The 17397-nt window shown below is 47.1% G+C and overlaps 1 protein-coding gene across 2 annotated transcripts in view; it reads left to right on the top strand.

The window, feature by feature from the left end:
- BRWD3 (bromodomain and WD repeat domain containing 3) overlaps positions 1-16032 on the top strand; it is a 53842-nt gene extending 37810 nt beyond the window's left edge. For both annotated transcript variants that reach the window (XM_071569751.1, XM_071569750.1), the window contains 14 exons: positions 127-209; positions 697-808; positions 1119-1180; positions 1272-1427; positions 2139-2259; positions 2813-2938; positions 3022-3103; positions 4236-4292; positions 4591-4731; positions 5377-5529; positions 7006-7169; positions 7674-7771; positions 8226-8384; positions 9531-16032. In XM_071569751.1, the coding sequence (XP_071425852.1) occupies positions 127-209; positions 697-808; positions 1119-1180; positions 1272-1427; positions 2139-2259; positions 2813-2938; positions 3022-3103; positions 4236-4292; positions 4591-4731; positions 5377-5529; positions 7006-7169; positions 7674-7771; positions 8226-8384; positions 9531-10315 (2299 nt within the window). In that variant the 3' untranslated portion in view covers positions 10316-16032. The remainder of the gene's footprint in view (positions 1-126; positions 210-696; positions 809-1118; positions 1181-1271; positions 1428-2138; positions 2260-2812; positions 2939-3021; positions 3104-4235; positions 4293-4590; positions 4732-5376; positions 5530-7005; positions 7170-7673; positions 7772-8225; positions 8385-9530) is intronic.
- The last annotated feature ends 1365 nt before the right edge of the window (positions 16033-17397 follow it).

Genomic DNA, 17397 nt, shown 5'->3' with positions numbered 1-17397 from the left:
TCCTTTCTCTTTTTTTTGTGTAAGGCATGAATTATTCTTCCAAGTGCATGGAATTTGGGGACTGTGTTGTGCATCTAGAACTGTATTTCTGGGTAATAGAAACTTCCTTTGTCTTATTTCCTGAAGGTACCACGATATGCCAGATGTTATTGACTTCCTTGTGCTGCATCAGTTTTATAATGAAGCCAAAGAAAGGAACTGGCAAATAGGTGACTACCTTTTTTTCCACTTCCATATGTTTTAGCACCATTTCTGCAGCTGTTTATTGGGTCCCAAGGTCTTTATGACTTGATGTAAAGGACTCTACACACGTGCTGTTACCACAGAACATGCTGAGTTCAAAGGGACCCACAAGAGTCATGGAATCCAACCCTTTGCCCTGCACAGGACCCTCCCCAAAGTCACACCACGATATTATAGAGGCCATTGGAAACTTGTATTTGATGTTTGCTGCAGCCCCTGTAGCAGAAAAAAAAAGATATGAGAGAAACTGTCCCCAAACCTGTGAGAGCAGAATCTGCTGGGCTGTTGTGGTTTGAGACAGGGAGGCAGCTCTGAGTGATTCCTAGAGATGCCCAAGTGCAAAATGTGGAAATTGGAGTAGTGCATTTATGAAAGATGGAGCTGATCCTCTGGAAAGAAGCCCCTGACAGCTGTTTGGTGTGCCTGAGCTGAGTGCAGTGTGCTGCCTTGCAGGGGACAGGTTCCGCAGCATCATAGACGATGCCTGGTGGTTCGGGACCGTGGAGAGCCAGCAGCCCTTCCAGGCAGAGTATCCCGACAGCTCCTTCCAGTGCTACAGTGTCCAGTGAGTATCTGCGTGTGCCCCATGCAGCTCCAACCCTACCTCAGGCACCAGCATCCCTTTTGCCATCCAAATACAGAACCAGCCTCTTCATTTCCTTGGTTAGTTTTGTATTGATTTCTAGAACATCTTCTGGTGTAAAGACCAGTGCAATGACTATGTAGGAGGGGAAATAAGGACTTGGAATGTCCCTGGTGACAGGTCTTGTTCCTGGCAGAGCTGACTTTTCTGGCCTCAATCTGGTGAAGAAAAGGTGCATTGTTACATTCAGCTCTAACTTGTGCATTTTAATTTGAATGTTTTTTTTTAATAGCTGGGACAATAATGAAAGAGAGAGGATGAGTCCATGGGACATGGAACCAATCCCAGAAGGAAGTAAGTGTGTGTTGAATTCCTGTCTCCGGACACAGAAAGCAGCTTTTTGCCACTGCTGGGACTTACTGCCTGTGGGATTCTCCCTTTGCAGCTGCCTATCCAGAGGAGGTTGGTGCTGGAGTTCCTGTGACTCCAGAGGAGCTGACAGCTCTTCTCTACAAACCCCAGGAAGGAGAATGGGGGGCCCATTCCAGAGATGAAGAATGTGAACGAGTAATCCGGGGGATTGAGCAGCTTCTTTCCCTCGGTATGTTGAGAGACAAAGGCTGGGAGGGTTAAAAACACCAGTATATTAAGAATATCAGAATATCAGTGTGGTGGCACAGGACTGGAGAGTGGATGGGATGGAGTACGGGGAGTTGGTGTGGAGTATTTGAAATGTAAACAAAGTTATTGATAAAAGCCATATAAATTACATATTTCAATTTTCTTTTAGGTTATAATCTCTTTTTTTCTGGAACTTCACCTGCTTTCTTTCAGTGGGGGTACTCCCTGGGTCATATATAAATGTGAACAAGCAAAACATTGAATTAAACCCTCCAAAACCAACTAGGAAATCCTCACCAGACATCCTCACCCACAAACCCCTTGTGAATAGTTTGCAGCCATTGAACAGCACTGTGATTTCAGTCCTGCCTGTATCTACACCCAGGACATGGCTGAGTTCTTGCTTCATGTTGCTTGTTGTAGTATTCCTGTTGGAAGTGCATGTGCATGTTCTTTCAGTGCCACATTTGGCTGCTGACACACAAACCTCAGATGTGATACTTAAACCAAAGTGCCTTTTCAAGAGCAGTGACAGCTGGTACAAGGGGCAGAGCTGTTCCCTTTGTGCAATGACATTCCCAGCTGTAGATCTGGGTTGTTTTGCTGAATTCCTGGAAAGAAAACCCAGAAAACATTAAAAGAAATCTTGCTGTCTTATAACATCTGAATTCTTTTGGTCTTTGTCTTGCAGACATTTCCAATCCCTTTGCTGTCCCAGTGGACCTTAGTGCCTATCCCATGTATTGCACTGTCGTTGCTTACCCAACTGACCTCACCACGATTAGGAGGAGACTGGAAAACAGGTTTTATAGGTCAGTTGGCTTTGGATTTGTTTGTACCCACATTTGTTGCAGCCCTGTGGAGGACAGTCTTGAGCTGAAAGTGCTGTAATGCCCCTTCAGCAACGTGAGCAACAGCAAAGATCAGGTTCTGTTTGGCCTTGGGCAAAGTGAGTGTTCCTGAATAATAAATTCCTTTGGGTTGTTAAGGCAGGAGCTGGTATAGCTGGATCTGGAGTGTCTGAACACCCTGAGCCTCACTCTGTGGTGGAGGCAGAGCATGTTTGCTTTGCTTCCATCCCTCCTGCCCTTGAACCAGAGGCTTTGCTTGTGGTGCAGTTGCCAAAAGTGGGCTAAATAATGCTGTAAAGTGGAAATCTGAGTTTTTCCAGTTAACTTGGGAATAAATAATGCCCTGCTCAGGGAATAAATAACATCCTGCTCCTTTTCCCCTCTGAGGACCACCTGTTTCTCTTTGATCTGAATTACCAATTCATTTTATTACCCAACAATCCTACTGATCTCAGAAGGAAAACAATGCCCAGCTTCCTCTCCATCCCATGCCTGCGATTTTCTGTGTTTTTAGGAGAATCTCTGCACTGATGTGGGAGGTCAGGTACATTGAACACAATGCCAGGACATTCAACGAGCCAGACAGCCCCATAGTCAAGGCAGCCAAGGTTGTGACGGACGTGCTGCTGCGCTTCATTGGGTAGGTGTGGCCTTGGCAGCCCCAGCAGCCCTGAGGTCCTGAGGGTGCTGACTCTGGCTCTTGGTTCTGTCCTTGTCCTGCAGAGACCAGAGCTGTACTGACATCTTAGAGATCTACAACAAGGTGAAAGCAGAAGACCTGAGCAGCACTGATGAAGAAGAAGAGGTGAGATCATTTTCTTGCCTTTAGAAATTGAGCACATGCAAGAAATTTGGGTTTTGTTGAGTCTTTATTTTCTGGGTAATTGCACTGATTTTTTTGAGAGAGGTCTATTCAGGCACTAAGCTCCCTTAAGAAGGTAAAAATGATTCTTGGAAGTGCTTGTCTTTAATCTGCTCCCAGGAGATGATGCTTTGCCATGTGGGGAAGGATGAGCCATGAGGGGACTGGGAAGTGGAGCTGTTGCTCCGTGGAAAGGATGAGAACTCCCCATTGTCAGCGAGGCAGCAGGGCTGGCTCTGCTGTAACTCTGCCATTCCCATCAGGTGTTCCTGCAGGGAAATGTCAGGGACAAGCCAGGTTAGGTGTCACTTCCTGGAGCTCCTTCTCTCCTTGCACCTTCTCCCCTTCCATGCAGCTTGGAATGTGCTGGAGTTCTGGTATAATCTAAATCACTTGAGTTTACTTTTTCAGTATTATTTTCTAACACTAAGACCTAGTCAGGAGGTTTCTTCCCTAAGACATTGTCCTCTGTGGCAGTTTGGAAATAGTAAAGTTAAACCTGGTGTTGCCTGAGCACCTGTTTGCTCAGGGATGGTGCTGCTGTCTTGGGTTTGCATTGAAACTAAAAATCTGTGCTACAATTAAATAATTTCATTACTTTTATAAACTGAAGATGGAATAAGAGCATCTGTTTTCACAGATTATTAAGAAACTATTTTGAAGAAAGTGAGGAATTCTATGGTAAAATAGCAAACCTTAACTCAACCTTCTGCTCAGTTTTGAATCTCAGCAGTGACCAAAATTGCCCCTCTATCACCTTTCCCTCTCCAGCCTTCCAAAGAGCTGATTTACAGTATGTTTTGCTTTATGATATTTTAAAAGTTTAAATATTTTTTAGCTATTAAGAAGAAATCCTTCCCTGTGAGGGTGGTGAGGCCCTGGCAGAGGTTACCCAGAGCAGCTGTGGCTGCCCCATCCCTGGGAGTGTTCAAGGCCTTAGTTTCTGTTTCTCTTGAGCCATTTATTGCATTTGAGTATTTTAAAGTCTTTGTTGTTGTTGGCTGGTTTTTATCCCTTTTTCCATGGCTGAGGGTGCACCCAAGGCCCTGAGTGTGATCATTCCCTTTGCCTTTAGGTGGCAGAAGTAGATGTGGATTCAGACGCTCCAGGAACTTCCTCTGGGAAAAGAAGAGTGAGTAAAACTTCTGCTTTGTTAGTTTTTTAAAATTGATTTAAAAAATATCTATAGCAGTCATATTTAGAGGAAACTGAGAAAATAAGAAAGGCTGGAGCCGAAATATTGCAATTTCTCACAGGTTTGAGTGTTACATATGACTGGAAAAGCCCAACTGTGCCATCAGCTCTGCTTGAATCTTCCTGGATTTCTGTTTTCACTTGTGATCTTTGAATCAGAACGCTGGGAAATTCATAGGAAATTGAAGGGGGACATGGGGATATTCTGACAAATTGTGGCCCATGTTTCCCTGCAGGTGAGACGCCGAGTGAAGAGGCAGCCCCTGAAGGCAAGCCCTGATGCCTGGAGGGAGCAGTGCCAGCAGCTGCTCAACCTCATCTACGAGCGCGAGGACTCCGAGCCCTTCCGGCAGCCCGTCGACCTCTTCTCCTACCCTGTGAGTGCAGCTCCCACCCACAGTGGTCTGGCTTGGGCACAACAGCCATGCTGGGCATGTCTGGCCTCTCCCTTCAGGAGCTGATGTGTTCAGGGAACTCCCTGCAATAGCTGTGAAGTGGAAATAATTGCTTGAGCCACAGGATGAACACTGAGGTGCTTTTATTGCTGTAGGATTTGACAGCCTTTGCCGTTTCCTTCAGCCTTTGCTGTTTCCTTCAGCCTTTGCTGTTTCCTTCAGCCTTTGCTGAGGAGGCTCAGAGGTGACCTCAGCACTGTCTAGAACTACCTGAAGGGAAGTTCTGGCCTGGTGGGGGTTGGTCTCTTCTCCCAGGCACTCAGCAATAGGACAAGGGGGCACGATGGGCTTAAGCTCTGCCAGGGGAAATTGAAGTTGGAGATGAGAAAGAAATTCTTTGCAGAGAGAGTGTTCAGGGATTGGAATGGGCTGCCCAGAGAGGGGGTGGATTCCCCATCCCTGGAGGGTTTTAAACTGAGCTTGGCCATGGCACTGAGTGCCGTGATCTGGTAAAGGGACTGGAGTTGGCCCAAGGGTTGGACTTGATGATCTCGGAGGTCTTTTCCAACCCAGTCAGTTCTATGATTCTGTGATTCTTCAGCCTTTGCTGTTCTCTTGTCCTTCCAGGATTATCGAGACATTGTAGACACTCCCATGGACTTCAGCACTGTGAAAGAAACCTTGGAAGCAGGAAACTACACCAGTCCCTTGGAATTCTACAAAGATATTCGTTTAATATTCTGCAACTCTAAAGCTTACACTCCTAATAAAAAGTCTCGTGTAAGTAATAATTTTAATGCCTCTTTTTCACAAAGGCTTTGGCCCTACATGAATAAAACACAGGAAATAAGCTCTGAAGAGCAAAGCAGTGTTTGGTGTAAATAAAAAGAACCATAACCACTGCACACCAATTCTTGGGCCCGTGGTTATAAATTTGCTTTGTTCTGCCCACCCAGATCACTTAAAACTTTCATTTTCATCTGAACTTTCTGAACTTAAAGCTTCTGAGGTGATGTTTAGTGTTACAGCTGTTTCTTTAAATATTTGCAGCAGAAAACTGATCATAAATTGCTTTTATTTTTTTTTTAATAATCTCTGCCTGGAAGCAAGGCTCCCAGCTTGAAAACTGCATATTTGTCTCTGTCCATCCATCTATAAAAGGATCCTTTTTCAGTCTGTTGTTAATGGAACTCTTATGCAGTATTTCTACTACCAGAGGAGATGAAATACTTGTTTCTTTTCCAGTAGACTTGGTGTATTTGGCAATACTTTTGCACACTGTTGCACATGTTTCTCGGGTGCTAATCCTGCTTTCTTCTGCTTGCACTTAGAGGCAGAAAAAATGGATTGGATTGGAGCCCTAAGCAGGATATGGCAAGAGGGAAAAGGGAGATCAAAATGTTGGAATATAGATATTTTTGTATGAACTAAGTAAAATGGCAACTGGAGTGTGACTGATAAGTAAACATGGCTGTGTTTGATCTGTGTTCCTGTGTCAGCTTTTTCTAGGCTGTTAAATGGTCCAATGATTCTAAAATGCTCAAGTGTTTTACTGATGTATTGTTTATCCTCAGCAAAATCCCAAATTGGCACTAGGACAGATGCACTTTTACCACTGTTGGTGCAAAATAGAGTTGGAGTGGTTGGTCTTCTTGGTATAGAAGTAGACAGAATTTTGACTGTTTTCAGACATGAAATTGTAATAATTGTCATGGAGGAACAGCCAGGAGGGAGTTTGTGGCTGAGGCTACACAGAGACAGAGCCTGGGAAGAGGGCAAGCAAAGGGATTAATGGTTTTGACATCTGAGGTACAGAAATTAGGACTGAGGACAGTGTAGTTGGCTTCTGTGTGCAGCTGTGTGGGGGAGTAAGGACATTCCACCAGGGAATTAAAGCAAAATACAGGTGAGGGGACAGCAAAGCTCAGTTGTTCTTCCTTGGTGTTCCAGTTGCTGTATGGGCTGCTCCATGCTGGATGGGGGCTGACAAAGGGCTGTATTCCAGAGATTTAGATAGCAAATCTCCTTTTACTCTGCTAATACTTTGTACTAGAAGTAACTCTTCTTCTGAAAACACTTTCTGTTGTGAGAATACACATGGCCTGTGGAAGGGGATTATCTGGAAAGGACCTCGTAGTGAAACGTCACCATGAGTTTTTCTTTGTGCTGCCAAGTCTGGACATCTTACTGATTGTTTTTTGGTTCATCTTCAAGTTATTCAACTTGTGGAAAGTCTGCCTGTGTTTCTCACTGCAGATCTACAGCATGACCCTTCGACTCTCAGCCTTGTTTGAGAACCACATGAAGAACATCATCTCTGAGTACAAGGCAGCGATGCAGTGCCAGAAGAGGAGGCGGCCCCGGTACCGAAAGCGCCTGAGGAGCAGCAGCAGCTCCCCCTCCACCAGCAGAGCATCCAGGTAGCCCTGGGGTGGTGGCACTGCCTGCCAGTGGCATTCCAGGGAGCAGTGCTGGCATAACCAGGCAGCAGCAGTATTGCTCATTTCCTGCTGCAGTTGCTCTTTTGGGGGATAAAGTCATGCTCAGTTGTGCATAATTCTGGTGAGGGAAAGACTGTGTGGTTACAACTGTTCCCTCTGGAGAAAATGTAAGACCAGCTGCCTCTTCACCTTTGTTTAGCTGAAAAAGTGTTGTCTAAACTCTCCTGCCTTCTGTCTGAGACATTAGCTGAGTAAACTGAGTGTTGGTTTTAAAAAGGGAGATAAAATCTTGCTCCTGCAAGCTCATCTGCTGTAGCAGCAAACACATGATCTGTAACTATTTTTAGTGTTGTTACACCTTTGCAAGCACTGGGGAAAAGACATTTGTTTGATAAATTTTCTGCAAAAATCGAGGCACTTTGCAGGGGCAGTTAGTTTTTGGTGCTGACAGTTTTCTCTCTTTGGGATATTGTGTGTTTTCAGCCCCAAAGGGAAGCAGAAGCAAATGAAGATTCAACCTAAACCCAACCAGAATACCTCACTGCCCCTGACCAGGACTAACTCTTCAGTCTCATCTCATGGTGAGGAGGAATGTTCTGACAGAGCCTTTCTCTTGCAGCAGCTTGTGTGTGCAGATGGAGTGTGGTGTCTGAGACATGCAGAACACACCTGTGGAGGGAGCCAGTGGCAAGGGCATGGCAATGTGCTGTCTGTGCCTGGTTTTAGCTGGGTTTGGCTGTTGGGAGGTTATGGGTAAGGATCAGGGAGTTGGGAACCTGTGTCTGGCCTTGGCAGTGAGCAATGTAGTGACCACAGCCCGGGCTTCCTGTGTATGAACTTCTCTCATACAGCAGTGAGGGATAAATTAATCTTACTGTGGATTACACCAGAAGGAATCTCTCTCTCTGTGGCTGCAGAGGCAGCTTGGTGAGATGAGCCTGGCTTGAGCTCTGAACTCAGGTCATACCAAACCTCCCCAGCCCTGTAAATAGGGGACAAAAATCACTCTGTCACGTTGTGGTGTCCTGTGTGAAGTTTCAGATACAGCAGAAGAGCCTCTGGGTTCAGCCACTGGTGAAGAACTGGAGGGTCAACCCTCCTCCTCGGGCTCCACTGCACAGAACCGAAGTGGAAATGCTGTAGATCCAGGGAAAAGCAGACCAGTCAGGAGTAAATCCACACCAGTGAAACCAGGTGAGAAATAATGTGATTCTGTTCTTTGACTGACTGGTCTCACTAGAGATGAAAGGTGTTCCTTCTCTCAGATGTCTATGGTGTTATTGCCTGAGAGGAGCATTGTGTGTATTCCCAAACCATACCAGCAAACTGAGCTCACTTGGCTCCCCACAGTTCTGTGCCTCTGCTCTGGGGTGTGGAATGCACAGGATTCCAGGTACACTTCAGTGAGGTCCTTTAAAATCTCTCCATGTGGAAAAGCTTGATTGTTCTGAAACTCCTCCAGTTCCTTCAGGAGTTGCAAACAGCAAAAACCCAAAGAATCTCCCCCTCAAAACTTTTTATTAATCAAATTGAAACCTAAGATGAAAAGAAGTTTACAAAAAATGTAAATATTTTTATCCTACTCAAGAGGAAGTGGTTGTGATTAGAAGGGGAGCACTGTGTGAAGCTTTGGTAAGTTGTCTCTGGGACATGGTACTCAGAGTTTGCACTGAGTGGGCTCTGCCTGACCCTGGAGCCTTTCCCAGGTCCACCCCCCTGTGCTGTAGCAGTGCTGGGTGATGCAGGTGAGCTCTTCCTGTGTTAAAGAAAATATTTAATCTTGTCAGATTCTTGACTCTGAAAACATGTAGGATTTTGGGGCCCAGGCCAGCAAGGTACTTTATGTATTTTTAAGGTAAGGTGCCCAACAATCCTAGTGAGCTTTCTTGGGTTATTTGCTCTCCTGAGTTGTGCTTCCCTGGACTCAGCCCTTTGAGAACATGCATTGGATGGGGGATAAACCCTGTTTGCAGAGGGTTATTGTCACAGGTTTGAAATGGATCTGAGAGTTTTCCCTGCCTTGGTAGGGTTCACCTGACCGAGTTTTAGGTGTTTGTGTCCAACCTGGTCACTCTGGGCTCCTCCTACTGCCTGGATCTTTACTAATTCTTACTCAGGAGAGTTTGCAGTTGTTGCTTCCAGATAAGAACTGTGTTTACTCTGATGAATTGTCCCCTTAGAGCACCAGTTTGTGTCCCCAGCAGGGAAAGGGTGAGTGGTTCCCAGCTGGATCATCCCCAGCACACCCTCTGGAGGGTCCCAGAGGCAGCTGAGCCAGTGCCACCTCTGTGTCCTGCTGGCCCAGGTGTGGTGCTGATGGGGCTGTCTGTGTTTGCTCAGATCACACTCCTGACGGGCCCCTCACCAACGGAGACGGCAGAGAACCTCGGGCAGGAGTCAAGAGGAAGTTGCTGAGCGCGTCGGAAGAGGATGAGCCCCTGGAGGAGGTGGAGGAGGAGGAGGAAAAGAAGAGGGAACTGAAGGACAAGTCTGGTTTGTCTTCCTCAGAAAGTGGGGATTCGGGATCCAGCTCCAGTTCGGAGAGCAGGAGCGGCTCCGACTCCGACTCGGAGTCGACCTCTCGGACGGATCAGGATTACATCGACGGCGACCACGACTACAGCAAAGTGGTGCAGTCCAAGAAGCCCAAACGCAAAATCAAGCGGAAACTGGGCCCTGGGAAGCGGAGCTGGCAGGGCAGGGGCACGGGCAGGAGGGGCCGCTGGGGCCGCTGGGGCCGCTGGAGCAGAGGGGGCCGGGGCGGCCGGGGCCGGGGCTGCGGCAGGGGCCGTGGCGGTGGCCGGGGCGGCCGCAGGGGCCGCGGTGGCCGCGGTGCCACGCGAGGTGCCAGCAGGGCCAAGCGCGCCCGCGTGGCCGACGACGAGTTCGAGGGCCTGTTCGGGGGCCAGTTCGGGGAGAGCGTGTTCGGGGGCAGGTTCGGCCGCCCCCCGCGCATCAAGACCCGCAACGAGGGCAGGAGGACCGTCCTGTACAACGACGACTCCGACAACGACACCTTCGTGCACCCCGAGGACCCGCTGAACCTCGGCACGTCCCGCTCGGGCAGGGTGCGCAAGATGACCGAGAAGGCCAGGGTCAGCCACCTCATGGGCTGGAATTACTGACACCTGGGAACCTCGGGAGCGCTTCTCACAGAACTTCTATGGCCTTCTACTGCAGGGATTTTACCAGAAATTCTACCAAGCAAGTTGTGCGGGGACTCCACTCACGTTTTCACAGTGGTGCTTTTCCATCCTGTCGGTTTGTGTTTGTTTTAAAGCTTCAGCTCTCCACACTTCATTGGTCAAAACAAGCCTTAGTCATTAGGCCTTAAATTACAGCAATTCTTCCCCACACACTACGAGTTCATCACCTTCGAGGCTTGCAGCTTCTCAGTAAGAACATGACGTTTCTCAGTCACGCTTCTGAATTCTCTCCCTCGTTTTGTTTTTGTATTATAGAAATAGCACCTTCTTACAGAGTTTTTATGTGGTTTCTGCCATAAATCCTTAGACACAGTAATAATTATAACTTTTGCACAATACACCAATCCTAAAGGCAGCTATAAAATGTTTACAGTTTCTATATTGTAAGAAGGATCTGGATTATTTTAATCTTCCCAGGCCAAACGTTGATGGAATTGTGCTGAACTGAAGTATGTCTATACTACAGTTTTGGGGGTCCTGATGTGCTTTCTATCGGTTCTTTATTTGTGTAAAAAGTGACAAAGGGTTGGTGCCTTGTAAATATGTAGCAAACCTTTGATGTGGTGTGTCCTATGTGTGCATTAACTTTATTAAAAGAGAATACTTGAGAAGTATGAATATCTAGACAAAAGGTGCCAAATGCAAAAGTTACTTGCATCTATTTTCTTTTTGTCCTCTCATATTTTTATAGTATTAATCGAGATTGTGCAGCTAAAGGGGTGACTTCAACATTTGAAAGGTTCCTCCTCTTCAAAGCATAACGTGATTTTTAATAGTAGCTTGGCTACCTCTTATTTACAACTACTGGAAACTGAAAAGAAAATAGATGCTGTTGTTGGGTGTGTGTTGAGGAGGTGAGGAGGAGCTTGAGGGGTGCAAGCTGTAGAGTTAACTGGATCTTCCTTCTCTTGACAGCGTGAGGAGCAGTTCAGTGGTTACCAGAGGTCCAGGAGCAGCGTGTTTGGGGCAGGTGGGGCTGTGTTTGTGCAGGGGTGAGTGGCTCCCACCCCTCCTGCTGCCCCTGATGGTGACAGTGTGGCTGTGCATGAGGGGCCGGGGGCGCTCCGGTCCCTGCCCTGGTGCTGGCACAGAACCCTCCAGACTGACTCTTGTATCTCAAGCTTCCAGAAGAGAATTCCTGTTGCACTGTACTCTTGTTATCCTGGGAAATGCTGACTTGAAACCCTTTGGGCAGTGGTAGTGCAGCTGGTGAGGAGATTGGTGCTCCGGCTCCTCCGGGAGCAGGACCAGGCGCTTGGCGTGGGCTGAGCTGGAGCTGAGCAGCCTCTTCTTCCTTCCTGGGCTCTGGCTGGAATATATATGGGGACTCCAAATTCCTCCCGGTGTCCAGGCAGATCTGTCAGCTCACAGAGTGGCTCAGGTCACAGGGAGAACAAACAGAAAGAGACTACAAAGTTCCGCTGGAGTTTTCCGAGGTTTTTAGGGTTTTTTTTAAACTTTCATCCAATACCTTTAAGTTCTTCTGTGCACAGCTTGGTCAATAATTCTGGAAAACCTCAGGCAGCAAAGAGTGTCCCATGTATATTCTCAGATGCAGAAGGAATTTAATTTTTGACTTTCTATATTCAGCACTAGCTATTTTATCTCGCTTTCCAAAAAAAAACAAAACCCTCTAGTTAGGTGCAAAAATGACTTGAAAAAAAAGCAGAGGTTTAGTTTTGTGATGGAGGAGAGTATATCCTAAATTGCTCATTAATATGAGTTTATGGTACAGGACAAAAGTCACACTTTTAATTTTTTAAGGAATGTTTGGAATCAGATGTAATCCACTGCTGGACTCGATTCTGCTTTTGATGGGGGGAAAAAAATCCAAGTGCAAAGGCTCTCCTAGATCTGTGTTGGGCTTTAAAGTATAAACACCTGTCCTATCATCTCTCTCATGTATCTGTATATATATACACACATTTATATTTATAAGAAATGTATTATTTGTTTGACTGATTGGTCTTTTTACATATGGTAACCAGGAATAGCATGTATGCATCAGTCCATAGTCAGAGTCATATCCTGAGATCAGCCCTGTGAGCTCCTGTAAACACTTGGGGTTCTGTCCTAAAGCCTGAAAAGCTTGAAATGCAAAACAAATGCTTTTATTCCTCTATTTCTGACTGGCTGAAAATCCACTTATTCCTTATTTATTTTGTGTAGGGGTTGGGGAGAGATAAACCACAGGATTCCAGAGAAACCATTTTATAAGTTGGTGTATTTTAGCAGCAATTAGAATAAGATTAAATATGTTCTTAACTGTATCTTTTCTCTGTACTGTGAAGATACCAGTGAAGCATCACTTTGCTGTGGCGTAAGTATTACTCCATGTGTCCCATGGTTCTGAGCTAGAGCAGGATGTGCTGGAACAACACAATTTACTGTAAAAATTGAAGAAAAAAAGCTTTTTTTTTGTTTGTTTTGTGCATGAGAACCTTTTTAAGCATGACAGAAATAACTTGGGTTTAGAGCTGTTCTTTTTGCTTGGTTTGTGTCTGGGTTCTTCCTCTGAGTTGGGCAGCTGATTTCTCCTGGCCTCCTTCTGTGGAATAATTACACTTTTGTAGGAACTTGGACACTCCTTCTCAAATCCCAAATCCTGTCAGGAGGTTGTAGAGAACTCGGGATGAGCCCACCAGGTGCAGCAGAGGCAGGAGGGTGGTTGGAACCATGTGGAAGGCTCCCTGACCCAGCCCTGGTGCTCAGGCAGTGGCTCTGGAGAGTGCCAAGATCCAGGCAGGATGCAGAGTCAGCAATGGGCTCTCTGCCCTTGCACTCTTGACACTCCAAACTCTGCCTAAGGAATGAGATTTAAGGTCTGATTCTGTGTGGGATTGCTGAGGTTGTGCAGGCTCTGCTGCTGGAGATGTTTGGGCATGGGTGGTTCTGTTCCCTCGGGATGTCAGGCTGGCATGATCCCGATCCTGAGCTGCCAGGGCACGTGGGGGCACCTTGGAAAGTGGAGCCTCAGCCCCACGTGCTCCATCCTCCCCGGGGACAGGGCTGGAATTCTGTGTGTGTGCTCTCAGCCTCTCCCAGCTCCACTCTGCTGTCCCTGCAGGGCTCCCGTGTCCCGGGTCAGGGTGTGGGTGCCAAAGCTGTGCTGCTGTCTGGGAGCTTAGGGAATGTTCTTCCTGGACACAGTGGCAGAGCACTGGCACAGCTGCCCGTGGAACCACCATCCCTGGCAGTGCTGAGGAAACAAGCAGGTGTGGCACTTTGATGTGGCTCAGTGGCCGTGGTGGGATTCAGTTGAAGGTTGGAGTTGGTGATCATGGAAGGCTTTCCAACCTTTGTGATTCCATGACTTAGCCCAGATTTTGCCTCCTTTATGTTTTCTCCATCCCCTTTGATTCTCCTCTTGGCCATGCCCCACATCTCTCCCTGAGCTTCCCTTTGTGGGCTATTTATGATTCCCTTTTGGAAACAGGATATCTTGATGAACTTACTATGGCTGGACTTCTTGGCTGGAAGGTTTAATCCTTTTATTCCTCTTTTTCCCCAAGGCTTTCCGTATTTTTTGTCTGCCCCATTGTGTTTACTTGCAACATTCCCAAATGTCTCGAGGCACATTTAATGAAGATGGAAAGTTTGAGGATTGGCTTCTTGGCTGCACCTCTGTGGCCATCTGTGCCTGGAGTGGGGATACTGCCAGGTCAGATGGGGCAGCACATCCTTCCCTCAGTCTTGGAAAACACAGTTCCACCTGGGATCCTGGAATACCTGTGGTCCTGGCTCCCTGTGTGATGTCTCCCATGTAGAATCCTGTGCTTCCAGCCTCTCCAGGTACTCCTGTTCCAAACAGCCTTTGTGTTGGTGCTTGAATTTTGATGGATCTGGGCAGTTTTATCCCTCCCTCTTATTCCATTTTTCTTTCTCCATCAGCCAAGCAGAGGCCACTCCCTTATCCCAACCACCCCCACCCTGCAGACACAGAAGCTGAACAGAATTACAGAGAAATAATTCATGGAGGATCTTTCCTTGAGGTTCTGCATCCTGTTGTGTAGGTCCCTTTTCCAGGAGTGTTTTGCTCCATGGCCACCTCAGCTGCTGCTCCTGCATGGAAGTGGAAGGACTGGAAAAGAGCTGACACTGGGGGTGTAATAGAAAGTTAATCTTAAAAATTGCAATATATAGAGGCTCTCTTGACTCCCCAAAGCAAGATGAACCTTGCCAAGCATTTGGAAAAGCTGCCCCCGGTTGTCTTGGGAATGTTGTTGCCAACCACTCCAAGTCAGAAAGTATTAACGTGAGAAAGTTAATTTGAATCATTAATTTGATAAGAACTTGATAATGTTTCATCTCTGAGTGAACAACAGGGAAGAGTGGACAGCTGTAGGTTGAAAGATGGCATGTCCCGACCTGGAGTGTCCTGGCATGGATTGAATGGGTTCAAAATGTCTGTTTACATTTCTTAATTTTATCTTTTTATTTCAAATCCATCCTGCAAAGTTTTAAGAAATGCTGATTATTTCCTGAGGCAGCAGTTACCCACCCAAAGCCAATCTGTGGTCAGTAGGTAGGGAGCTCTCGTGTTCTTTTGTGTATTGTAGAAAATTCCTGTGCATGAGCGAGACATAATTCCCAACTCTTTAGTATATCCGAGCTTTACACATGGAAAAAAACTCCTTTCTGTACAGTAACAGCCTGCAAAACTTAGTCTAAACCCTCTTTTTTTAGTCTTAGACATGCAAAGAGCTGTTGGAAGCTTGTAGAGTTTCACTGTCCTGTTCACCCACAGCGAGTCCCTGAGAGTGACTTCAGTGGAATTGTGTCACAGCCTTAACTCTGGTGGGATAAAAATGGTGCTGAAATACATTGGGAGTGCATGGGGGTCCCTGGGACGGGGCTGTGAGACTTCCAAGTGCTTGGAATTCTGCTCCTGGTACTACCTGGAGCCACAGTGGGAACAGGGAAGTGTGTAAATAGTTGGGGATTCTTTCTACCAGTGGACAATTAGGAGCAGTTTCTCAGCTTTGGGGCTTTAATTGGCAAGTGCTGTGGCTCTTCCTGGTTTTTGGGTCTGTGAGGAGCTGCTTGGGGTGGGGATGGGGGTGAAATCCTGCTGGAATATTCCCAGTAAAATGCAAGTCCACTGGTTCTCTTCCTAAAATGCCTCCTGGGAGAGCAGTGGCTGCTCGGCGTGTCCAGAGCTCAAGGTCTGAGGATTCTTTTAATGTAGAAATACTAATTCAGGCTCTTCATCCCTCCATGAGTCATTAGAGCAGGTTTCATGTAGAGGTGCAATGGAATTCACGTGATTTAGGCCCTCCAGGTCATGCTCTGGATTTAAAATACTCCAAAAAATGCACAAAACTATTAGATTTATGTCTACTTTCTCTATTAGTTTTTTTTTTCAGGTGATATTTATGCCCATATCTTCACATCTGCTATCTCAGGTCCCTTTAATGAATACTTCAGGGATTTTGATGCCACGTGTTGGCAGACCAAATGTAATATTTATATGCAATGAGCTGTTAGTTTTTTGTATTGTACAAATGTAAATTTGTAAAGATTTTTTTCTAGAGTTTTTTTGAAGTCACTGATGTAATCTAGGATGTTTCATTTTCCAGCTGTGGGATTGTCTTAATAAAAAAAAAATAAAATAAAAAGAGAAACTCTTGGTTTTGCATTGCTTCCTGAACAGTTGAGACGTTAAAAAGATAAATAAATAAATGAAATCGAGTCTTTAGTGTAAAAACAAAATGGCTTTTTGGTTCAACTGGATGATTTTCTGGTTTTCAAAGTTTTATAAACTGGATATAGAAACTTAAAAAGTGGCTGCAGAAGCTTTTCTAAACTGGGAAGATCTTGAGCAGGGTGGGATGGAGACCCTCACCTGGCTGTGGGTGAACTCGGGGCTCCCTGGGCTCAGTCACCCCAACCACCACCTGCCCTGGCTCCAAAATACATTTTTCTGGGAAAAGGGAGAGGAGCAAGTCACGATTTCTTGGGAAAAGAAGTGAAAAATGCTTTAAACTGCTGTGAAATGGCTAAAAATGCCATGAAATGAGCAGGTGAGGAAGAGGCTCCTGAGGTCCCTTGGCCACTGTGGAACAGGGATGGGTCGGGGGTGGCACAGCCCGGGGATGGCACAGCCCGAGGGTGGCACAGCTCGGGGGTGGCACAGCCCGGGGGTGACACAGCCCGAGGGTGGCACAGCTCGGGAAGGTTGTGCTGCTGTTCCTTAAGGGCTGTTCATGCAGAACAATCACTCCCTTCTCTCCTCTCGCCCTCTGGCTGAATAGCAGCGATCATGTTTGAGGAGGGATTTTGGGGACCGGCTTTGTGTGGAGCTGCAGGGCAGGGACTGGCACTAAATACCGTGAATAAACTCCGGGGGCATTTCCTCAGGGAAAGGGTGTCAGGCATTGGAAGGGGCTCCCCGGGGAGGTTTGGAGTCCCCACCCCTGGAGGTGTCCAGGATGTGGCACTCAGTGCTCTGGGCTGGGGACAAGGTGGGCATTGGGCACAGGGTGGGCTCCATGGGCTGGGAGGGCTTTGCCAAGGTGGGCATCGGGCACAGGGTGGGCTCCATGGGCTGGGAGGGCTTTGCCAAGGTGGGCATCGGGCACAGGGTGGGCTCCAGGGGCTGGGAGGGCTTTGCCAAGGTGGGCATCGGGCACAGGGTGGGCTCCAGGGGCTGGGAGGGCTTTGCCAAGGTGGGCATCGGGCACAGGGTGGGCTCCAGGGGCTGGGAGGGCTTTGCCAAGGTGGGCATCGGGCACAGGGTGGGCTCCAGGGGCTGGGAGGGCTTTGCCAAGGTGGGCATTGAGCACAGGGTGGGCTCGATGATCTCAGAGCTCTTTTCCACCCTCAGTGTTTCTGGGATTCTGTGTCTGTTCTGCCTTTTCTCGTTAATCCGCTGACTTATCTGACATTTCACTTTATTGCCCTGATTCCAGTGGCATTTCCCCTCTGCTGGGAATGAATATCTGCTCTTTAACACAACACTCATCCTCCAAGCCCCACGAACAAAAGGGCTTTTTTTTCCT

The sequence above is a fragment of the Pithys albifrons genome, chromosome 14 (genome assembly GCF_047495875.1).
Source record: "Pithys albifrons albifrons isolate INPA30051 chromosome 14, PitAlb_v1, whole genome shotgun sequence".
Classification (NCBI taxonomy): domain Eukaryota; kingdom Metazoa; phylum Chordata; class Aves; order Passeriformes; family Thamnophilidae; genus Pithys; species Pithys albifrons.
The sequence above is the reverse complement of the archived record's forward strand: the minus strand, read 5'-3'. Positions and strand labels throughout refer to the sequence as shown.